Source organism: Cetorhinus maximus, chromosome 23, assembly GCF_964194155.1.
Source record: "Cetorhinus maximus chromosome 23, sCetMax3.hap1.1, whole genome shotgun sequence".
NCBI classification, from domain to species: Eukaryota; Metazoa; Chordata; class Chondrichthyes; order Lamniformes; family Cetorhinidae; genus Cetorhinus; species Cetorhinus maximus.
Window position 1 is genome coordinate 48873319 of NC_135901.1, and position 24366 is coordinate 48897684.

A 24366-nucleotide genomic window follows, 5' to 3' on the forward strand; every position below is an offset into this window, starting at 1 on the left:
TGTGTGGCTGCATCAAGCGGTGCGTAGACCCTCAGTACGCAAACACGAAGTGTCACTACGTGCTGAGGTTCTACCTGTCCCCGGTGTTGCGAAGGATGGGTCTGGCCACGCTGCCGCGGAACGGTCCAAGTAGTTGGACCGTGCCGTACCACCTGTCCCTGGTGGAAAAATTTATGCAGAAAAACCCCTTTGACCACAAGTCCATCTGGCAGTGGTCAGCACGTAACGTCTTAGAGGCCCTGAGGGAAAAGGAGAGGGTGGACCCTGTGGGATGGTTCCCCGAGCAGACTGTCAAAGTCATTTGGCAGAATGCCTCATCGCCAGAACTTTCCAACAAGCACCAAGATGTGGCTTGGCTGATGGTGAGAAAGGCCCTCCCCGTCAGATCCTTCCTACACGCCAGAAGACTCACCCCCTCAGCACGTTGCCCTCGAGGTGGCTGTGGTGGGGAAGAGACCGTTGTTCACCTCCTTGTAGATTGTGCCTTTGCAAAGAAGGTCTGGAGAGAGATGCAGTGGTTGCTGTCGAGGTTCATCCCGAGCAGTTCTGTGACACAGGACTCTGTGCTCTGCGGGCTGTTCCCAGGGACACACACCGAGACAAACATCAACTGCAGCTGGAGGATCATCAACTCGGTGAAAGACGCTCTTTGGTCTGCCCGAAACTTGTTGGTCTTCCAGCGCAAAGAGTTGTCCCCGACCGAGTGTTGCAGACTGGCACATTCCAAAGTCCAGGACTACGTGCTGAGGGACACACTAAAGCTTGGGGCAGCCGCCGCAAAGGCACAATGGGGAAGGGTCGCTGCCTAAGAACTTTCTGCCACAGTGCACCGTGGGACTGGGAACTGTTTAAATCCCCTTGGGCTGTACAGCTCAAAATGAATGTCTGCAAATGCTTGTAATATTGTTTGTTCTGATGCACCTGGTGATACATGTTGTAAAAGTTGAACCTGTTGTACCTTTGTAATGGTGTTTTTGAAATGGTTTGGAATGTGGTTGAAGATATTTTATGAATAAAGTATATTTTTGCAAAAAAAAAATCACGACTTTAATAAAGACTTCCTAGACAAACCTCTGGGTTCTGAGTGTTCACTCCGTTTTTCTGCGACAGATGGCGACGAGGATGGGATCCGACTGAAGTCCAGTGGCCTCTTAAGTTGGAGAGGTATTTGAAAACCTGGACCGTCGGATCTTTGAAAAAGAACCCTCGCGGAGAAAGGGAGAGACTCTCCTAAATTGGTGAGAATACGAACTGCATCCTAGCTGAAAGGGGGAGTGCAGTTAAATAGCGTCCCAGCTACCTCTTAAGTTGGAGAGGTGGCCTCTTAAGTTGGAGAGGTGAAAGGGGGATGAACAAGCATCCTAGCTGAAAGGGGGAGTGCTTGAAAAAGGGTAGCTACCGACCGAAAAGATTTGAAAGACCCAAGGATTTGGAAGAATTGTTGAGGAATTCTTAAACACCGGTGGGCGCATAGGTAGGCAAAACGCAAGGCGCTGTTTAATTGTGTTTCCTTTCCAGATAAAATGGAAAATCGTGGCAGCAGAGAGGCATCTGCTGCATCCCCGGCTCCACGGGAATTCAAAAACAGACCAAAGCCAGAACCCAAATCAGGAACTTTGAAGATGGGCAAGAGAACGGAAAAATGCATGAAAATGGTAACCAGGGCTCGGCAGAAGGTAGGAGATCCGCTGGTCCCTCCGAGGTCGCCAGCCGACGTTGTTATAACAGAAACGGGAGATTACAGGTATGCGGTGCCTTTTAGTAGTGACTTATATGGCTGGACACAAGGGGAATGGCCGTATGGCGGCAGTTTTAAAATACCCCTCATCCAGACCTGGTGGGATGGAGTTGCGAATGGGGCCGGAGATCCTACTTGGGATTTTAATTATATGCTGGGTTGTTTTGAAAAATGGATGGAGGTAGCAAAGCGGCATCAGCCCCCCCAAACAAAAGAGTAAACAGGAGGGTTTGGCTTCTGATAATGAGACCCCGACCAACCGAGGGGGTACCCCTGATGCCACCCTAAAGGAGAAAACTCACGCTCCAGAGCCTGAAAACCCCTCTGCCCCTCCGCCTTATCCCACTAACTGCGGACTACTGGGGCCTTATCCTCAGTTCCCTAGACTCATGTCGCCCGTTTCTGACAGCCCTTGTCAGCCTCCTCTACCTGATACCCTGACAGGAGAACTAATAGAGATGGTAGCGGCTTGGAGACAGTGTAATAAAGTAGCGAGACCGGGTGCGGAAGCTGGAGCAGAGGCAGAAGCGGGTCCGGGACCATCAAATCCAGTCCCAACTGACGACCAGCGTGAACACCCTTCCCGATTCAGGGGGTCGGAATGTGATAGTGAAAGTAAGAAAGCGACTCGGCTAAATGGAGCCATCACGCGAAGCCTCTCTAGACAGATAGCAACTGACTCTGCCTCTCATGCATTTCAGGCCCCTAAAATAATGATTGGAGACATGGCCGGACTTAAACCTTGGACCCCAGCTGAGGCTCGCGCCATGGTAGCCGAGGCACCCAACCCCATTAAGCGTCCCGCAGCCTTCCTCAATTGGTTGGAGCAAATGTGTGCAATTTATCAACCCCATCCAGGCGACTTACAAGCCTTATTAAAATTTGCTTATGGCAGCTCCTGGGCCACTCTGAGGGATACCATTCCGGTGCCACCTTGTGAAAATGGGGATTGGCGGTCCGATGATGATCAAGCTGACAAGGGAAATGAAAGTTTAGAGCATTGGTTACGAGGGAGGGGACGTATTGCAATTATGGGGGCAGCACAGAGACATGGGGGCCTGGGGGAAGTAACTCGGTGTTTGCAGAAGAAAGATGAGGGCGCCCCTGATTTTATTGCCAGATTCAGTAATACCTGGGAAGAGTGTGCAGGTGTTCCCTTGGAGGGCAATGGGCCCTTGGCTATTCAAACGCTGCTGAACTGTTGAACCCAACAAGCCCAGGCCTTTAAGATGCAAAATCTAAATTGGCAAACTATGCGCTGGTCCGAAATTACCACTACCTTGGTCAATATGGACCGTGAGGGACTGTTTGCTAGCCCCAGGGAGGACCCCAAACAACAGAAGACCCAATTCTATCGTCAGGAACAGGGCAGATGTAAGGGACAGGCTAGGGGTCTGAGACAGGACAAATCCCAAGACATTTGCCGTAAATGCGGTAAGAAAGGGCACTGGGCCAGGGACTGCCCATCTACTCCCCCCAAGGAGCCTGCTATGCCACACAGGCAGCCGATAACCGCGGTTCCCTCCTTTACTTATAATAACCCTTATCCACAAAATTAGCGGGGCCCAGGGGAGGTTATATCACTTTCCCAAGGCTCGGAAGCACAACCTATGGTAACCTTTAGAATAGGAGATACACATTTACGAGCCTTGGTGGACACTGGCACTACCCTGTGCTCTGTACCCCCCTCCCTGTGACTGCCCCTTAGTCAGAACAGGGTAGTGACTGTGGGAGTGTCTGGGGTTCCTTTATCAGAGACCCTATCGAAACGGGTTGTTTTATCATTAAAAGACAAACGTGTAGAGGAGACATTGATAGTATCAGCAACCACTCCCTTACCCCTGCTAGGACGCCAGACCCTGTGCAAATTAGGAGCCACTATCTACTGTACCCCTCAGGGCATGTATACGGAGGTACCCTCGCCCCAGACCCATCAGCTAATGTCCCTACTGCTTACCCCCGAAGCTGAGCCCGAACCGACCTTATACTGCTGGCAACTTGAGGGTAACCCTTATGCGGCGAAGATGTGCCGCTTTTGGCAGGAAATTGATAAGCTGCCGTTTTTAACTCCTGTTCGGACTCTGAAAAGCCTGTTACAGGTGGTGCAGTATTACTCTCGCTTACACTGTACTGCGTGGATTACAATGAAAGATCACCCTGAGTATCGCCAAAAGGCCAATGCTCTTGCAGGACAGTTAACCTCCGTCAGCCCCGACCGCTACATTTATTTCGGGGAAGCGGGCATAGGCGTCCCGGTGCACCTAACCACAGAGCAGCAGCCCCTGTTCCGTATGGACCTTGATTCAATGCCCACTTGACACTCGCTATTCGGCCTCCCTTCCTGGCAAAGCACATCGGTCCCATGATTAAACGGTTACAGTCGGCCTCTACCTCTGAATGCATTTGATCTTTTGAGTGGTTTGGACCTGCTGAGGGTAGAATATACCTCCCTGGTATTTCCTGTCAGTTAATCGACCCTCTTGCTGAATTTCAGCGGCAGCAGCCCCCTGAGCAGCCCAGCCTCATTGGCCCTCCAGCCTTGGACATAATCAATAGCGATTTGTGGGCCCTGCAGAATACTCATGTAGGCCGAGTGCTCACTGCCCCGGACCACCGTGTCATACTACGAAAAGATGTTGTGCTGCCCTGCGTTCGACAGTACCGACTGACCCCTGAAGCTGAGGCAGGCATCGCATCAGTCATAGACTCCCTGCTCCAACAAGGGGTTCTCAAGCCTACTGTCAGCACCTGTAACACACCAACACTGCCTATACCTAAAGTTGGACGGCCAGATGAATGGCGTTTTGTGCAGGACTTGCGAGCTGTAAATAACATTGTGATTCCCATAGCCCCGGTGGTGCCCGATGTAAATGTGATTCTATCCTCTATCCCGTCTGAAGCTGCGGTCTACACTGTAGTTGACTTGTGTTCTGCATTCTTCTCTATCCCTCTCCGCCCTGGATAGCCAGTATTTGTTTGCTTTTACATATAAAGGACGACAATATACCTGGACACGGTTTCCCGAAGGGTATACAGAGAGCCCCGCTGGGTATGCAGCTGCTGTGAAATGTGATTTGGAAGAATGCTGTCTGAATGGAAACTCTACCCTGATACAATATGCAGGTGACCTTTTAGTGGCCTCACCTACCCTGGTGGACGGTGTAGAGGACTCAGTGACTTTGCTCCAATTCTTAGCTACAAGAGGCCACAGGGTATCGAGGTCTAAACTACAGTTCTGCCAGTCACAAGTCCAGTACCTGGGATTCACCTTGAAGGCTGGAACTCGGCAAATAGGACCTGATCGAGTACAGGCTATCCTACGAATACCCCCTCCGAAGACTAAAAAGGAAGTCCTTTCTTTTCTAGGCATGGTTGGCTATTGTCGACAATGGATACCCGATTATCGCCTGCATGATGCTGTCCTCTGTGCTGCTACTCTGAAAGAAGCACCCGCACTCGTTCAATGGACTCCAGAACGGGAGTCAGCATTCCGAGCCCTCAAGATAGCTGTAACAACAGCCCCGGCTTTGGGGCTACCTAACGATGCGCGCCCTTTTCAGTTGCACGTCTGTGAGAAGGAAGGAATCTCCACGGGAGTGCTTATACAGGACCATGGAGGAGGAAGGAGGTCCGTTGTTTACTACTCTACGGCTCTCCCTGCTGTAGTACTGGGAATGCCTGCTTGTCTCCGTGACATCGCAGCCACCGCTGCCATGTTCAAAAAGTCTTTACCGTTGGTCCTCGACCACCCTTGTCAGGTGCGAGTACCCCATGCTGTCATGTTACTTTTAAACTCCGCCGCTACACAACATCTTACTGCCTCACGATGTATGGGATACGAAGTAATTTTGCTACCACACCCCTATTATACTTACCGCCGATCGCCTGCAATAATCCTGCCACCTTTGTGCCGGAGCCCCCAACTGATGCGGAGCATGACTGCCTCACAGTGGTCGAACAGTCCACTTCCCCCAGGGTGGATCTGCGGATAGACCCCCTGCTCGATCCGGATGTTATCTTTTACACTGACAGCTCTTCTCATCGACCAAGAGACTATTTACTCCTCGCCGGTTATGCCATCGTGGACCCGCACCGCACTGTAGAAGCCTATGCATTGCCCCCTGGCACTTCAGCGCAGGCAGCGGAACTTTTTGCCCTCACCCGAGCCTGCATCCTGGCCGGTGATCAGGCAGCCAATATTTACACCGATTCCCGCTATGCCTTTGGTGTTGTGCATGATTTCGGACAGATATGGAAAAATCGGGGTTTTATTACATCAGCGGGAAAGTCCATCAAGCATTCCCAACTTGTATTATACCTCCTCGAAGCAATTCAATTGCCCAAGCGCCTGGCAATTATTAAATGTGAAGCACACACTAATTTAACTGATGATGTCTCCAAAGGAAATGCCCGCGCTGACCAGGCAGCCAAAGGAGTAGCTGCCGCACAAGTACCTCTCCTGCAAGCTCTCCGCGTCTCCAGCCACCCTCCCATCCCTGTTTTAGAGTCTTCTGAACTACAGATAGCGCAACAAAACTCTACTCAACAGGAAAAGCGGACATGGGAACGGGCACAATGCAGTACTAAGGAAGGATTTTGGTTTCATCCGGATGGACGGGTGGTCTGTCCCCGAAGTCTGTTTCTGCCCCTGTATCGCCTAGTACATGCACAGGCACATGCAAAGGAGGGATGCAACATGCGATTAAACAACAATGGTTTGCGCCAGGCATAACCCCAACCATACAAAAAATCACTCGCTCTTGTTCAATTTGCCAGCAGAATAACAAAGGGCCAGCAGCCAAGTATGATCGCCTCCCGATGCCCAAGATACCCTTCGAAAATTTACAGATTGATTTTGTACATATGCCCCCGGCCTTGGGATATAAGTATATGTTAGTGATAGTAGACATGTTCACCCGATGGGTAGAAGCTTACCCCACACGAAAAGATGATGCTCAAACGGTAGTGAAAAAATTGTGGAAAGAAATAATACCTAGATACGGAATACCTATGGGAATAAATAGTGACCGAGGGACTCACTTTACCGGAAAGATACTAAAAGACTTCGTGCAGGTTATGGGATTTCAGTGGAGATTGCATATTCCCTACCAGCCACAGTCCTCAGGGATGGTAGAAAGGGTAACTGGGGAATTAAAAAACGCCCTGTCTAAAGTTTGTCAGGATAATAAACTCCCGTGGCCAGAAGCACTCCCAGTAGTGCTTTATGCTATGTGAAATAGAAAAAATAGAGCCACTGGAATAACGCCCCATGAAGCTCTTATGGGACGTCCTATGACTACTGGAGCCCAGCCTCCTGTATGTGCCGAAAAATTAGCCTTAGTTTGGAATGATGAACAGACTTTGGCTTACGCCTAAGCACTATGCAAAACTGCAGCTGAATACAATGAAAGGGTCAGGTGACCGCAGAAGATACTCCTATACACGACTTCCAGCCAGGTGATCAAGTGTATGTAAAAAATCTAAATAAAGAGTCTCTTTCTCCTAGGTGGAAAGGACCCTACCTCGTGTTGCCAACAGCTCGGACAGCTTTGAAGGTTGAAGGGAAGGAAGACTGGATCCATGTCACCCGCCGTAAAAAACATTGTCCCCTGACAGTATAGCAACTGTTACTAAGTGATTTAACTTGCATTATGTATAGGATATTTTGCTTTGTTATATTCTGCAGAGTATGCCCAAGGGACCCTCACCCAAACACCTTTTTGTCTCTATGCCGCACCTATGCTAGAGAGGTAGGTCAGGGTGCCTGTTGGATATGTGCCCAGACTCCCCAACATGGGAGAGAGACGGGTAATTGGCGTGCTGTTCCTCTAAATGACACTGAGTATGCTGACGTTCGAACTTTTGATATTGTAACACCGCAGCACAATATGTTTAGGGGTTAGTTCCGTCGCTCTCCACCTGCCAATGGGTGGAACTATACAGAACATGGGATTAGAATTAGATCCCCACTTGAGCTGGTAAACGCCACCTGCTGGTGTTCCAACCTTACACTCAGCACTTATGATCTGGGACGAAGCTCCTGTCATACTACAGTATCATACATCTTTGGCCTATCTGTCCGAAAGTCCGCCGGTGCTGAACATCCACCAGACCCTCTTAATGGTACATATTGGGTTTGTGGAGATAAAGCTTACCCCTGGTTGCCTGGGATGCCTCAGCTGTCCTTTTCCTCTAATATGTCTGTAGGAAATTCGGAAAAGAACAAAACCACTCCCACCTGGAGTGGCTGTTGCTACCTAGCATACTTAAATCCCTATCTTCGCCATATAGGTAAATCAGATATGCACCCACATCGGCGCCTACATCGCCGTGGCATCTCGGAATCTGAACGATTCTGGATGATTGCTTTGCCCCCTTATGGATCAGCTCGTAATTCACGTGAAATTATCAACCTGGCAGCTGCGCTTGAAAAAGTCGCTAATTCAACGGCTGATGCTCTGATTAAAACACAGAAGCAGATCTCAGCCAGCACCACTGAAATGATAGCATTACGCCTAACCGTATTACAAAACAGGATGGCCCTTGACTTCCTTCTAGCTGAAAAAGGTGGCACTTGTGCTATGATAGGCTCAGAGTGCTGCACTTATGTCCCCGATGTCTCTGAAAATATCACTGACTTGGGAAAGCATGTCATGGACAAGATACAAGAAATAAAGAAGGCTGGGGAAAGTTGGAGCGATTTTTATAAAAATGATTCTCAGTGGTCTACAATACTAGGTTGGTTTTCCGGTTGGGGAAGTTGGTTGCTATACTTTTTAATTGGGATAGTCGTAGCATGTATAATAGGGTGCTGTGCGTGTGTTACTTTATGGATTTGCTGCTCCCAGATTATCAATAGTGTCTCCACTGGATTAGGGGGTGCCCCAATCATTCCCCAAATGATGCACACTGGCCCCAGCGAAGCCCACTGGTGGGGAGAGAAAGTTTACCCCGCCAGGGACCGGCCTTTTCCTCATGGTTATGAACCCTCGTATGATGATGAAGATATTATTCCTCACTGGTGTTAATCTAAAAGAAAAGATTAACAAGGAGGGACTGTGGAGGAATAAAATACGTGTGTAATTGGGAATGAAATAAAATACACTTATAATTGTGAATGAAATAAAATACACGTACAAATGTGAATGAAATAAAATACACGTATAATTGTGAATGAAATAAAATACACGTATAATTGTGAATGAAATAAAATACACCTATATTTGTGAGAGAAATAAACTTAAAATACATGTATAATGTAATTTACTGTAGACTGTCCCCAAACAGTCACGCAGCCAGCACATAAATTAGCAAATCAAAGGGCCAGTGCTACCTTCCCAGACTAAGGGGCTCTGGATGTCAGATACGGTGGCAAAATCTAAGAGAAAAAAACTATTGTGTGTGTGCATTGCCCAGGATATGTAACCAATTATCACTGTCTATTTGCTAAACCATTGACATTGTCCTGTCTATTTGCTAAACCGTTGACATTGTCCTGTCTATTTGCTAAACCATTGACATTGTCCTGTCTAATCGTTAAGCCATTAACACTGATCGCTATCTTTTGAAACCCATTTGAAACTATTGTAATTGCCCAAGTTTCTGTCACGAACCTTTTGCTATATCTATGTGTGTAAAGAGGTGTTAAGCAGAGACTGATTCACTCCATTGTATGTGACTCGGCTCTCCGTGATATCACGACTTTAATAAAGACTTCCTAGACAAACCTCTGGGTTCTGAGTGTTCACTCCGTTTTTCTGCGACAGATTCTGTGGTGACAAGTGGTCCTCGTGTTTTTATCTGAGACAGGCCTCAGCCCAGTCATTTGCCCCGAGTGTTGATATGATGGTTCAAGTGAAGAGATGCCGGGTACCGGGAGCATCAGGAACAATAAATAAAACCGAGGTGTCGGTAAATACTGATATAGTTTATTTGTATCTAGTTCCATTTTTATGGATTCTGCTGAATGTGGCCCTTGCCCAGTGTCAGGATATTGGATCAGAGCCACCATGGAAAATGAATTTGACACTGGTGAGATAGACAATGTCAACTGGATCCTCAGTATCTCTGTAACCTCCTCCAGCCCCACAACCCTTCCTGTAAATACAAGGTGTTGTTCTTGGATTACACCCTGAGATAGACAATGTAATTATATTTTAACCTTTATTCTTCAAGTAAAGTATCTCTCTTCGGGCTGTTCTCAAGGTTGTGCAAGATGAAACCAAACAGTGATTTATTTGTACTTCTTGCAGTTTAGTTACTGTATTCACTGCTCACGATGTGATCTGCTCTACATTGGGAAGACCAAACACAGATTGGGTGATCACTTTGTGGAACTACCTCCATTCAGTCTGTCAGCTTGAATCTGAGCTTCCGGTCACTTGTCATTTTAATTCTCTGCCCCACTCCCACTCTGACCTCTCTGTCCTCGGCCTCCTGCACTGTTTCAGTGAAGCTCAATGGGGGCTCGAGGAACAGCTCATCTTTCAATTCGGCACTTTACAACCTTCCACACTCAACATCGAGTTCAGCAGTCTCTGCACCAACAAAGAGTTGTCAGGATCTGGAACATTCTACCTGAAAAGATGCTGGAACCTGATCCAGAACTCACTGCCTACGAGCAGCTCACTGCCTACGAGCAGGCTGGAAGCAGACATGATCAATGCTTTAAAATTGAATTGGACCAGCGTTTAAGAGAAATAAATATGCAGGGGGTTGAAGACACAGCGGGGCAATGAGACAGACTGGACTGCTCTACTGAAAACTGGCATGGATTCAATGGGCTGAATGGCCTCTTTCTGTGCTGTAATTACACTGATGCATTTGTTTGACCACTCCTCATAATTTAACCCTTGGAGTCCAGTTGTTATTCAGGTACATCTGCACTGCTCTCCCTCTAAGGCCAATATAGTCTATCCTTCCAAAAGTGTGATGCCCAGAACTGAACACAGTATTCCTGTCCTGATGAAAGGTCATGTTGACTCGAAACATTAACTCTGTTTCTCTCCACAGATGCTGCCAGGCCTGCTGAGTACTTCCAGCATTTTTTATTTTTATTACAGTGGTTCAGGTGCAGTCTAACCAGGATTTTGAAAATGTTGGTGCTTTTCCCACAAACAGAACAGACAAACTTTTTTCCTTCCACAATCAAAGTCCGATGATATTCAGGTCCTGAGGAATCGAATGACTCTGTTAGATTTTGATGTGAAGTTTGGTTTGAATTTCCCCGTCTCCAAATCCGTCCCATTGAAAACCCTGTACAAAGGAGATTATAAAAAATTCATCCCTGTCAGTCCAGGATAGAAATTAAGAGACAAACATTTCTCTGGGTTGGAGTTTTCTGTGTGTAAATCCTCCCCTTCTAACCCCCTGTAAAAGGAGTTTCCAAACACTCGGTGTAAACTGGGCTCCGGGAGTTTGTAATCCGGGTTTGGAGTCCTACACCGGGTGTTTGTGAACCCTCCCAGTCCACCCTCCGGCTCCATTCCTCTCCTGCACTTGGCCCTTTCTCACCCGCTGGACTTTCAACCCGGCCGCCTTGATCCCGATCCCCACCCGCGCTGCGCATGCTCCAATGCAAGCCCGGCCACGCCCCTCATTCACTCCGATTGGCCGGAGGAACAGCCGCTCCCGCTGGTCCTCCAGGCCCGCCCCCTGTCCCTATTGGTCCGGAGCTACCGTCAATCATTGTCAGCTGGAGCATGTGTAGCGCGTGAAATCAGGCGTGAGGAGAACTGGAGCGAGCCGATTTAAAATGCGGGATTTACAAAGACCGAGTGCGGACTGAGAGCTGGAAAAAAAGCCCGTGAGCATAGATAGGGCTGGCGGGTGAGTTGGGAGGCTTTATGAATTCACGGTCTCTGTCCTAAACCCTCAATAAGGAACCATCCTTCCAAACACAGATTAGGCAATTTCTCCGGAAGTAGGCCCGAGTTAACGGCCGCCAACTTTATAGGGGGCAAGGAGCAGCAGAGCGCATGTGCGGTCACCATCTTTATAGAGGGCAAGGCGCAGCAGAGCGCATGTGCGGTCACCATCTTTATAGGGGGTAAGGAGCAGCAGAGCGTATGTGCGGTCACCATCTTTATAGAGGGCAAGGAGCAGCAGAGCGCATGTGCGGTCACCATCTTTATAGGGGGCAGGAAGCAGCAGAGCGCATGTGCGGTCACCATCTTTATAGGGGCAAGGAGCAGCAGAGCGCATGTGCTGTCACCATCTTTATAGGGGGCAAGGAGCAGCAGAGCGCATGTGTGGTCACCATCTTTATAGCGGGCAATGTCCAACAGGGAGCATGCGTGGGCGCCATCTTTACAGAGGCTGCAGGCCCGGATGAATGACCCGCAGGAGGGACAATAAATCAGAGATAGAGTTTGGTGTGAAATCAATGGGTTGTTGTAAAACAGGAGATCAGGGGAACAGTCAGAAACAACAACAGCTTCTATTAACATCATAAATCATCCCAGTGAGCTTCACAGGGAAATTATAAAATAAAGTATAACATTCAGACACAGAAGGAGGTGACCAAAATACTTAAATAGTCACTTGTTTGTACAGAATTTGATTATTACTGAAAAAAGAGACAAGCTGTCAAAGCTTTTCCTGTTGCACTCACCAGGACAGACGCAAGAATCCCAAATTTCAAAGGGAACCACAATTTATACTGCACGAGAAAAGGGTGCTGATTGGTTGGACCGTCGGCTCTGATTGGTTGTTGCCATGGACAATACAGCCAGGAGCTGTCATCCCCTCTGCTTTTGTTTAATTCCACAAAAGACCCCGTGCCTGGACTTGTTCCTTCTGCCTGCAGAGGCCAGGTCCCTGTGGATGAACATATGTAGCTTCTAGCAAGTGTAAGTGAGACACATTACAAGCCTGACTGATAATTTTTGAAATTTGGTATTCTTCCCTCTATCCTGATGAGTACAAGATAAAATGTTTTGACAGAATGTCTTTTTTTATTAATACTAAGTTGTCTTAAAGGGGGAAAGTGTGGTAGACAGAGGGAGAGAATCTCAGAGCTTGGGGTCGAGGGAACTGAAGGCACGGACACGAATGGTGGAGAAATTAAAACAGGGAATGCTAGAATTAGAGCAGTGCAGATATCATAGAGGGTTGTGGGTCTGCAGGAGCCACAGAGAGGAGGCCATTGGGGGATTTGAAAACAAGGATGAGATTTTTAAAATCGAGTCGCTCCTTGAACGGGAGCCAAGGAAGGTCAGGGAATGGGCCTAGCTGTGAGTGAAGACACAGACAGCAAAAATATGGATGTCTTCAAGGTTACGGAGGGCAGAATGTGGGAGACCAGCCAGGAGTGTGTTGGAATGGTCAAGTCTGGAGGTAAAAATGGCTGTGATAAGGGTTTCAGCAGCAGATGAGACACTCCTGAGACAGGGGTGGGGTCGGGTGATATTACGGAGGTGGAAACAGGCGATCTTAGTAATGGCACAGACATGAGGTCAGCAGCTCATTTCGAGATCAAATGTGACACCGAGGTTGTGAACAGACTGGTTTAATCTCAGACCGTTCCCAGGGAAAGGGATGGAGTTGGTATCTGGGAAATGGAGATTGGAGCAGGGACTGAAAACAGTGTCTTCAGTCTTCTCAGTGTTTAATTGGAGTTAATTAGTCATCAGGAAGAGAAGCAGGAACCAGAATGGGCCATGAGACTGATCCCAGGTTTAACTCAGTTAGAGAGGGAGAGAAGGAAGGAAGGAAACTCTGGGACATTGGGAGAAACCACCTTCATAATCGCTCATTAAATCTCCACACAGTTAGTTTTGAACACAAGGTTAACATCTGCTATTCTGTCTGGTCGGTCAGGGGGTTTCAGATTAATGTTTTGTCACGAGTAATCACTGAGGTGAATGATCAGACATATTGTCAACTCCAATTATAGAAATTTGTTAAAAATATACAGAAAGAATTGTCCAAAACTCTGTTTGGATTTCAGCACAGGGAGGAGGGATCACATCAAGATCTGACACAGTCACTCGATTCATCAGGACCTGAATATCATCACCTTTGAATGTGGACGGAGAAACGTTTGTCTGTTCTGTCTGTGGGAAAAGATTTCAAACATCAGTGTGACTGGAAAAGCACCGAGACACACACACACCCGAGTGAGAGTATCCCTGTGAACTGACTGTGGAAAGAGCTTTAACCAGTTACACAGCCTGAAATAACATCACACCATTCACAGCAGGGAGAAACTGTACACGTGTTCTCTGTGTGGACGAGGCTTCAACTGATCATCAAACTTAGAGAGACACAGGGACACCTGGACCATGGAGAAACGGTGGAAATGTAAGGACTGTGAGAAAGGATTCAATCGTCCATCCGAACTGGAAACCCATCGACGCAGTCACACTGGGGAGAGACCGTTCACCTGCTCTGAGTGTGGGAAGGGATTCAAGCGGTTATCCCACCTGCTGACACACCAGCGAATTCACACTGAGGAGAGGCCATTCAGTTGTACTTCCTGTGGAAAGAGATTCAGGACTTCATGGAACCTCAAAGTACACCAGCGAATTCACACTGGAGAAAGGCCTTTCACCTGCTCCGAGTGTGGGAAGGGATTCACTCGGTCATCCCACCTGCTGACACACCAGCGAGTTCACACTGGAGATAGGCCATTCACCTGCTTTGAGTGTGGGAAGAAATTCACTCTGTTATCCCACCTGCTGACACACCAGCGAGTTCACACTGAGGAGAGGCCATTCAGTTGAACTTCCTGTGAAAAGAGATTCAGGACTTCATGGAACCTCAAAGTACACCAGCGAATTCACACTGGAGAGAGGCCTTTCACCTGCTCCGAGTGTGGGAAGGGATTCACTCAGTCATCCCACCTGCTGACACACCAGCGAATTCACACTGCAGAGAGACCATTCACCTGCTCCCAGTGTGGGAAGGGATTCACTCAGTCATCCACCCTGCTGAAACACCAGCGAATTCACACAAGGAGAGGCCATTCCGCTGCACTTCCTGTGTAAAGAGATTCAGCCTTCATTCCACCTCAGTGTACGCCAGTGAATTCACATGGGAGACAGGCTGTTCACCTGCTCGGAGTGTGGAAAGGGATTCACTCATTTATCCAACCTGTTGAGGCACTAGCGAGTTCACAATGGGGAGATGCTGTTCACCTTCTCCGAATGTAGGAAGGGATTCACTTGGTCATCCCACCTGCTCAGACAGCAGTGAGTTCACAAGTGTCTGCAGAGGTTGGATTCTGCTGTTATTGCTGCTGTTAATCACATGCGGAACTGAACTGTGTTCATTCTGACAGTTTTGGTTTATTTCTATTGCTGTTCATAATCCCTGTAACTGGGCTGAAGTTTAATATCTTGAAGTCTGTTAAATAAATCAGTTTTGTTTCATACTCTCAGAATGTCGAGTCCTTGATTTCTCCAGGATAAGAGAAGACTGATTGATGTCCTGTTCCTAATGGCTCCATTTTTGGATCTTTTCTCCTCTCTTAACTCTAGATTCTTTCAGTTCTCAGACCTTTGGTTACTCTCATGGATACGTCCCAGCTCCCCACAACTCCCAGAGAGCCTTGGGATCCAGGGAAGTATCAGTGTTAAAAACAGAAAATGCTGGAAATAACCGATACTTTTCCAAGTGCCAATTGATTTTCTCCCAGATTATTGTCTCCAGCCTTTCCCCACAACTGATATGAAGCTGATTGTCCTAGAATAGCTGTGTTTTTGAACAGGGGTGTAACATTTACAATCTATCAGTTCTTTGACACCACTACTATATAAGGAGGATTGGAAGATTGTGACCAGAGCCTCCACAAGTTCCATGTGAAGGATGCTGTCTCTGACAGTGCAGCAGTCCCTCAGTGTCACCCTGGAGTGTCAGCCTAGATAATGTGCTCAGGTTTATTAATATTTCCTCTTGTTATTGATGTGGGTCATTAAGAAACAATGGACTCTTATGATGTCATCCAGTCCCAGTGCAATGATGTCATCCAGTCCCAGTGCGATGATGTCATGAAGACTATTAAATACCAGCGGAGCCTTAGTGGTGAAAACAGTTTTGTTCGAGATGGCAGCAAGTCCATTACTGATAGATGTGGATTATGAAGCTGAGCAACACGTACAGTATATATCCCATCTCCTGACACTCTGCCCCCACCTCTCGACACACTGCCCCCATCTCCCAACACCCTACCACCATCTCCTGACACTCTGCCCCCACCTATTGACACACTGCGCCAATCTCCCGACACTCTGCCCCCATCTCCCAACTCCCGACATGCTGCCCCATCTCCCGACACTCTGCCCCATCTCCCGACACACTGCCCCATCTCCCAACACTCTGCCCCCCATCTCCCGACACTCTGCCCCCATCTCCCGACACTCTGCCCCCATCTCCCGACACTCTGCCCCCATCTCCCGACACTCTGCCCCCATCTCCCGACACGCTGCCCCATCTCCTGACACTCTGCCCCATCTCCCGACACTCTGCCCCCATCTCCTGACACGCTGCCCCCATCTCCCAACACTCTGCCCCCATCTCCCGACACACTGCCCCATCTCCCAACACTCTGCCCCCCATCTCCCGACACTCTGCCCCCATCTCCCGACACGCTGCCCCATCTCCTGACACTCTGCCCCATCTCCCGACACTCTGCCCCCATCTCCTGACACGCTGCCCCCATCTCCCGACACTCTGCCCCATCTCCTGACACTCTGCCCCATCTCCCGACACTCTGCCCCCATCTCCTGACACTCTGCCCCCATCTCTCGAGCAGCCTGTCTCTACCTCTGCTGAACCCACACAGGATGCACCATGTTGAAACCAGAGGAAAGGCCTGGGTGAGAAATTTTAATTCACCAAGGGTGTGCACATGGGGGTTTGACAAAATATTAAGTTTCCTGTTTTTAACAAGGACACAGAAAATGTATTCATTGGAACCACTTCCAGCTCTTGTCCATTCTGACATCCCGTGGGCCAGCTCACCCTCTCACTGGGTTCATGCTGAATGTCAATCCAGGCTGGGAGCCATTGGGTGGATGGGCAATGGGTGGATGAGTGGGTGAAGGAATGTTCAGTTCACAGGGAGGGGGATGGGGGAGGGGGGTTGGTGCTGGTGGTGGGAAGTGTTCATTCTGAAGGAATCCCACCTGAAACAGTGACCACTAACTTATCACTTTCCAATGGTGATTGACCTGATGTTTATTTCTCCAGGTTTGTTCTGTTCAGTATTTATATATTTTTTTATCTTTGCTAAAACATATTGTTCTGACACTGAAATACAGAGAATTTTAATTATGTTAATGTCAATCTCCATCGAGTGCACAGGAGGACTCAACTGGTCCAAACTTTTTATGGTATCAATAAACAAAAATCCTACAAGATGTTTTTTTGGGGAATTGTTTTTCTCTGAGACCAGGGATGGTCAAACTATGTCCCAAAGTTCAGATTTGGGCCTTGAGCCTGGGCTATGGGGCCCACATACATGGAGCACCATTACCAGATGTCCTTCATCCCCGATTTTAATCACTCCACCATTGGTGGCCGTGCCTTCAGCTGCCTGGACCCTAAGCTCTGAAATTTTCTCCCTAAACCTCTCACCTTTCTCATTCACTTTCCCCCTTTCAGACACTCCTTATAACTAACCTCTTTGACCAAGCTTTTGGCCATCTGGCCTAATATGTCCTGCTCCTGTGAAATTCCTTGGGACATTTTACCATGTTAAAAGCTTGATATAAATAGAAGTTGTTGTTGTTCTTCACAGTATCACATTATCTTTACAGTGTAGAAGGAGGCCAATTTGTCCATTGAGTCTGCACTGACTCGCTGAAAGAACATTCCACCTAGTCCCACTCCCCTGCCTTATCCCCGTAACCTTGCACATTCTCTCTCTCCATGTAACAATCCAATTCCCTATTGAATACCTCGATCGAACTTGTCTCCACCACCCTTTCAGGAACTTTGTTCCAGAATCCAACCACCCTCTGGGTGATTTTTTTCCCCTCACATCACAATTGCTCCTTTTTTCAATTATTTTGAATCTGTGCCCTCCAGTTCTTGATGTTCTCTTGAGTGCGAACATTTTCTCACTACCCTGTCCCCACCCCTCAGGATCTTGAATACGTCTATTAAATCTCCTCTCAGCCTTCCTTTCTCCAAGGAAAACAGTCCTAACCTCTCTAATCTATCCTCATTGCTACAGTTCTTCATCCCGGGAATCATTCTTGTTAATCTCCTATGGATTCTCTCCAAAGCCTTCACATCCTTCCTCAAGTATGGTGCCAAGAACTGGACACAGTACTCCAGGTGAAGCCTAACAAGTGTCTTCTACAAGTTCAACATGACCTCCTTACTCTTGTACTCAATACCCATATTAATGAAGTCTAAGATACTAAATGCTTTATTAACTGCTCTCTCAACATTCCCTGTCATCCTCAATGACTTAAGTACGTACACACCGAGGTCCCTCTGTTTCTGCACCTCCTTTAGAGGGTCTCCCTTTATTTTATGCTATCTCACCATACATTTCCTGCCAAAACAAATCACCTCACACTTCTCTGCATTGAACTTCATCTGCCACTTGTCTGCCCAATCCACCAACATGTCTATGTCCTTTTGAAGTTCATGACTTTCCCTATCACAGTTGACAACATTTCCAATCTTCGTATCATCCGCAAATTTTGAAATCATGCCCTGCGCACCACAGACTAGGTGATTAATATATATCAGGAAGGGCAGGGGTCCCAACACTGACCCCTGAGCAATTCCACTACAAACCTTCCTCCAATCTGTAAAACAAACATTTACCACTACTCTCTGGTTCCTTTCACTCGGCTAGTTTTTATCCAAGTTCCTACTTTCCCCTTTATTCCATGGCCGAGAATTTTGCTGAAAAGTCTTTTGTGTGGCACCGTATCAAATGCCTTTTGAAAATCCATATACACATCAACGTTTCCCTTATTAACCCTTTCTGCTACCTCCTCAAAACACCCCAGCAAGTTAGTTAAACATGATTTTTTTCCTTGATGAATCCATGCTGGCTTTCTTTAATTGTCCTGCACTTGTCTAAGTGATGATTGATTTTATCCCATACTTATTGTTTCAAAAGTGTCCCTGCCACTGAGGTCAAAATGACTGGCCTGTAGTTGCCAGCTTTATCCTTACATCCCTTTTTGAACAAGGGTGTAACATTCACAGGTCTCCAGTCCTCTGGCACCTCTTCTGTGTCTGAGGAAGGCTGGAAGATTATCACTCGTGCCTCTGCACTTGTATTGCCTCTGTTCTTGCTGTTCAGTGAGACCTGACCACTAACTGAGTGAGTGAGTCTGTATCAATGTAACTCAGATAGACACTGCTTGTTGGAACAGACCTGGGGAGAAGGAAGCTTTGAATTAGCCACTAGAATTTCTGTTCTCCACAATTGGGAATAGGGAATGCTTTCCAAACATTCAAAACGACGAATCAAGTCATTAAAGAGCATTTGTTTTTAGCTGAATTATTTGCTAGAATTAGAGTGAAGGAGTGGGATTGACCCACAGCCTGAGCCACCACTTTAAGGACAGGAAGAGAGAATCTGGAGAGGGGAAAAGAATTAGCAGGTGACTGGGCACTGAATCTGGAACAATGAGCAGAGAGAGGGAGGAGTGTGTGGGACAGGGATTTATAGATTTGGGGGAAATGAAAGGAGAAAGAATATTCCATCGAAACTAGAATTGTCTGTTCTGAATTTCTATCCTGTACTGACAGTGTTGACTTTTGTAAACTGTGTTTACAGGGGATTAGAGGGAGAGGATTTTCAGATGGGGAAACTCAAACCAAAAATCTCGACAAGATCTTATAGAATCACTGAATTCATAAATGACCAGCCTTTGATTATGGAAGGAGAAGTGTTTGTCTGTTCTGTCTGTGGGGAATTTTCACATCATAATTTGACTGGAAACTCACCAAGACACATACACCTGAGTCAGAACATATGTCGGGGTCAAACCTGACATCACTTGTGCAAAAAGTCTGGTTTAGTCTCAGACAGTTGCCAGGGAGAGGAATCGAGTTGGTATCTAGGGAATGAAAACAATGGCTTTGGTCTTCCCAATATTTAATTGGAGGAAATTTCTGCACATCCACCATTGAATATCAGACAATCTGATAATTTAATAAAAGTGGAGAAGTGGAGAGAGGTGGTGGTGAGGTAGAGCTGGGCACTGTCAGTGTACATGTGATAACTGACATTGTGTTTTCAGAAGATGTCGCTGTGGGGAACATGTTGATGAGAAATAAGAGGCCAAGGCTGGATCCTTTGGGGACACCAGAGATAACTATGGGAAGGGAAGACATTACAAGTGATTCGCTGACGATGGTTAGATAGAGAAGAATAAAACCAGGAGAGAACAGCCCCACCAAGCTGGACGACAGTGGAAAGGTGTTAGAGCAGAATGGTGTGGTCAACCCTGTCAAAGGCTACAGACAGGTAGAGAAGGGATAGTTTCCCTTTGTCCCAGTCACATAAGATGTCATTGGCGCTTTGATCAGTGCTGTTTCAGTACAGTGGCAGGGCAGAAACCTGATTGGAGGGATTCAAACATAGAGTTCTGGGAAAGATGGGCACGGATTTGGGAGGTGTGAACATGTTTGAGGAGTTTGGAGAGGAAAGGGAGGTTGGAGATGGGACAGCAATTTGTAAGGGCAAGGCCAAAGGTTTGTTTATTGACGAGGGCTTGATGATGTCAGATTTGAAGGAGAGAGGGACAGTAACTGAAGAGACATTGACAATCTCAGCGAACATGGGGAAGTTGGGTGACCAGCAGTTTAGTGGGAATAGGGTCAATGGAGCAGGAGGTGGGTCTCATGGACAAGATGAGCACTAAGGTGGCATGAGAGGAAATGGGAGCGAAACTAAAGAAAGCTGTGGCTTCAGGGCTCAGACAAGGGGGATCTTTAGAGACAGTTTGTCCCGGTGGGCTAGTGGAAGGGAGGGAAGCAGCAGAGGCAGCTGATCAGATTGTTTCAATCTTAGTGCCAAAGAAGCTCCATGAGCTCCTCACACTTGTTGTTGGAGGTGAGGATGGAGGAGACGGGGAGAGAGGGAGAGCACTTCAAAAGGACCTAATTTGTATGTTTAACACAGAGCTGATTTATTTGACTTTATTCAGAATAATAATGGCTATAACTGGGTTGGAGTTTATTAACATTAGTAGAAACAGATCCCAGTCAACTTGGTTCAGTCTAGGATGTGAATAACCGCAAAATCCATTCACTGTTGTCACTTGTGAATTCGCTGGTGTCTCAGCAGGTGGGATAACCTTCTCACACTCGGAGCAAGTGAATGGTCTCTCTCCAGTGTGAACTCGCTGGTGTGTCAACAGGTTGGGTAACTGACTGAATCCCTTCCCACACGCGGAGTAGGTGAACGGTCTCTCTCCAGTGTGAACTCGCTGGTGTGTCAACAGGTTGGGTAACTGACTGAATCCCTTCCCACACGCGGAGTAGGTGAACGGTCTCTCTCCGCTGTGAACTCGCTGATGTGCAGTGAGTTGAGATGACCACCTGAACCCAGTCCCGCATTGAGAGCACCTGAATGGTTTCTCGTCACTGTGAACACGTTGATGGGACATCATTTCCCCGGAGCTTTTATAGCACTTCCCGCAGTCTGAGCATTTGAACGGTCTCTCCCCAGTGTGAATTCGCTGGTGTTTCAGCAGGTTAGTTGAATGAGTGAATCCCTCCCCACACACTGAGCAGGTGAATGGTCTCTCCCCAGTGTGAACTCGCTGGTGTGTGTGCCAGCAGGTCAGATGTCTGAGTGAATCCTTTCCCACACGTGGAGCAGGTGAACGGTCTCTCCACAGTGTGAAGTCGCTCATGTTTCAGCAACTTGAATGGCTGAGTGAATCCCTTCCCACACACGGAGCAGGTAAATGGTTTCTCCCCAGTGTGAACTCGCTGGTGTGTCAGCAGATGGGATGAACAAGTGAATCCTTTCCCACACATGGAGCAGGTGAATGGTTTCTCTCCGGTGTGACTGTGCCGATGAGTTTCCAGTTCAGACGGGTAATTGAAACCCTTCCCACAGTCTCCGCATTTCCATGGTTTGTCCCCATTCTCACTGCATTTATGTTTTGACAGGCCTGATGATCGGCTGAAGCCTCGTCCGCACACAGAACACGTGTATGTTTTCTCCCCACTGTGAATGGTGCTTTTTCCTTCCATGTTCAAAATCCGATGATATTCAGGATTTGATAACTTGGGCGACTCCGTCAGATCCAGATGTGATGTTTGGTTTGAGTTTCCCGACTGTAAATCCTCCCCTTCTAACACCCTGTTGAATTGATTTAAAACATAAAAAAGGGAATGAGAGAGAACCCACAAAAACACAAAGGCAGGTTGTGAAATTGAGCTGAATGAATCTGGGAATTTTTGGGGCCGGCACGAGGAAAGAGTGACCATGAAAACTGCTGGATTGTCATAAAAACCCAACTGGTTCGCTAATGTCCTTCAGGGAAGGGAACCTGCCACCCGGTCTGGGCCGACACAAGACTCTGGTGTCAAAAATAAAACAAGTATTAGGGGCAGCAGGAGACAACATGGCCCTTCGAGACTGCTCCGTCATTCAACATGATTGTGGCTTCTCTTAGGCTTCAACTCCACTTTCCCGCCCACTCCCCATATCCCTCGACTCTCTGAGACACCAAAAATCTCCCCACCTCAGCCTGAAATATATTCAATGATGGAGCATCCACAGCCTGCTGGGCTGGAGAAAAGGAGAGAGAGAGAAAGTCAGAGAGGGGAGTGGGAGAGGCAGGGGTGAGGAAAGGGCTTTTCAGAGACCTATAAATAGACCAGAACTTTGACAGAATCTCCCAAACCTTCAACCTCTACCCCCGAGAAGGATCAGGGTAGCAGGTGTATGTGAACACCATCACCTCCAAGTTCCCCTCCAAGTCACACACCCTCCTGACTTGTCTGACATCCAGAACTGGATGAACAGAAATTTCATCCATTTAAATATTGGGAAGATTGAAGCCATTGTCTTCAGTCCCCACTACAAACTCCACTCCCTAGACACCGACTCCATCTCTCTCCCTGACAACTGTCTGAGACTGAACCAGACTGTTCACAACCATGGTGAAATATTTCACCCCAAGATGAGCTTCCAACCACATATCCACATCATCACCAAGACCGACTATTTCCACCTCAGTAACATCGCCCGACTCCACCCCTTATTTTAAAATTTCTGCATGGCTGCTCCCTATTGCTGGAATCTCCTCCAGCATCACAACCTTCGGAGATATCTGCGCTCCTCTAATTTGGCCTACTGAGTGTTCCTGATTTCTATTGTTCCACATTCGTGCCCATTCTGTCACTTTCCAAGGCTCCAAGCTCTGGAATTCACTCCCTAATCCTCCGCCAGTCACTACCTCTTTTTCCTCCTTTAATTTACTCTGTAAAACCCACTTCTTTGACCAAACGCTTGGTCACCTGCCCTAATATCTCCTCATGTGGCTCAGTGTCAAACCTTGCTTTGTAACATTTCTGTGAAATGCGTTGGAACATTATCTTACATTAAAAGTGCTCTATAAATACAAGTTGTTGATTTGGACATATATCAATGTTCTTTCATCATCACTGGGTGAATAACCTGTAACTCCTTACCTAACAGCATTGTGGGAGCACCTTCACCACACGGACTGCAGCGTTTCAAGAAGGTCAAACATCATCTTCTCCACAGGCAACTGGGGATTGGCAATATTTGCTGGTATCTGTGGAGAGGGAAACAGAGTAAATGTTTCAGGGTTTGCAGAATGATTTACACGAGTAAAAATGCTGCAGAATTTGATGATCAATATAAGCTCAGAAGTGGAATAGAAATGGACTATAGCGCAGGAAAAACAATTCCTGACTATCAAAGATACTGTGGGAAGATAAAGCTGGGAACCAGCAGCACATGGTCAGGGGATGGGCAGCAGTGGAAACCTCATTGAGACACGGTCAGCAGAAGTAACAATAAAATACTAAACATAACTCAGATAGATCCATTATTAGAGACAGAGGAAGGTGGACAATGGTAGAGAGGTGATCAGGGAGGGCAGAGGTGAAACAGAGCAATGGATGGACATGGATTCAGATCCACAGTAAAGGAGTCACACCAGCCCCAGAGATTTGGAACCTCTCACAGAAAACAGAGCACAGCACTAAAAGCTCTAAATTGTAGACGGATGGTGAAAAATACTCACCTCAGAAACAATATCACCATTTTCAAATTTAAACTCTCCTGCTGGAGCCTGCAGCTGAAAAGATAGCAGAAACACTGGAGTCAGAGAAAAATCTCCCAGTTGAGGAAATACCCAGGAAGCAGGGTGATGTCACCATGTAATTGTCAATGTGCGATGATGTCACAGTGTAACTGTCGATGTGTGATGATGTCACAGTGTAACTGTCGATGTGCGATGATGTCACAGACACAGAACATCTGGGTCTGTGCAAACCAGTGATCACCAAACATTATGAAGGATGTGAGGGTCCTTGAGAGGGGGCAGAGGAGATTTATCAGAATGGGTCGAGGGATGAGGGATTTTAATTGTGAGATTAAATTCAAGAAACTGAGGTTGTTCTCCTCGGAGTAAAGGAGCTTGAGGGGAGATTTGATAGAG

General features: G+C 47.4%; 1 protein-coding gene and 1 long non-coding RNA gene across 2 annotated transcripts in view; one reads left to right on the forward strand and one right to left on the reverse strand.

Moving 5' to 3' along the window:
* Nucleotides 1-24366, reverse strand: part of LOC144698295 (uncharacterized) — a 666343-nt gene that overhangs the window by 439272 nt on the left and 202705 nt on the right. The gene's annotated exons all lie outside the window — the stretch shown is intronic.
* The window catches only part of LOC144698540 (uncharacterized), a 47025-nt gene continuing 29345 nt past the window's right edge, over nucleotides 6687-24366 (forward strand). The window contains exons 1-3 of the mRNA XM_078570474.1: nucleotides 6687-6700; nucleotides 7245-7330; nucleotides 8030-8259. Of these exons, the coding sequence (XP_078426600.1) occupies nucleotides 6687-6700; nucleotides 7245-7330; nucleotides 8030-8259 (330 nt within the window). The remainder of the gene's footprint in view (nucleotides 6701-7244; nucleotides 7331-8029; nucleotides 8260-24366) is intronic.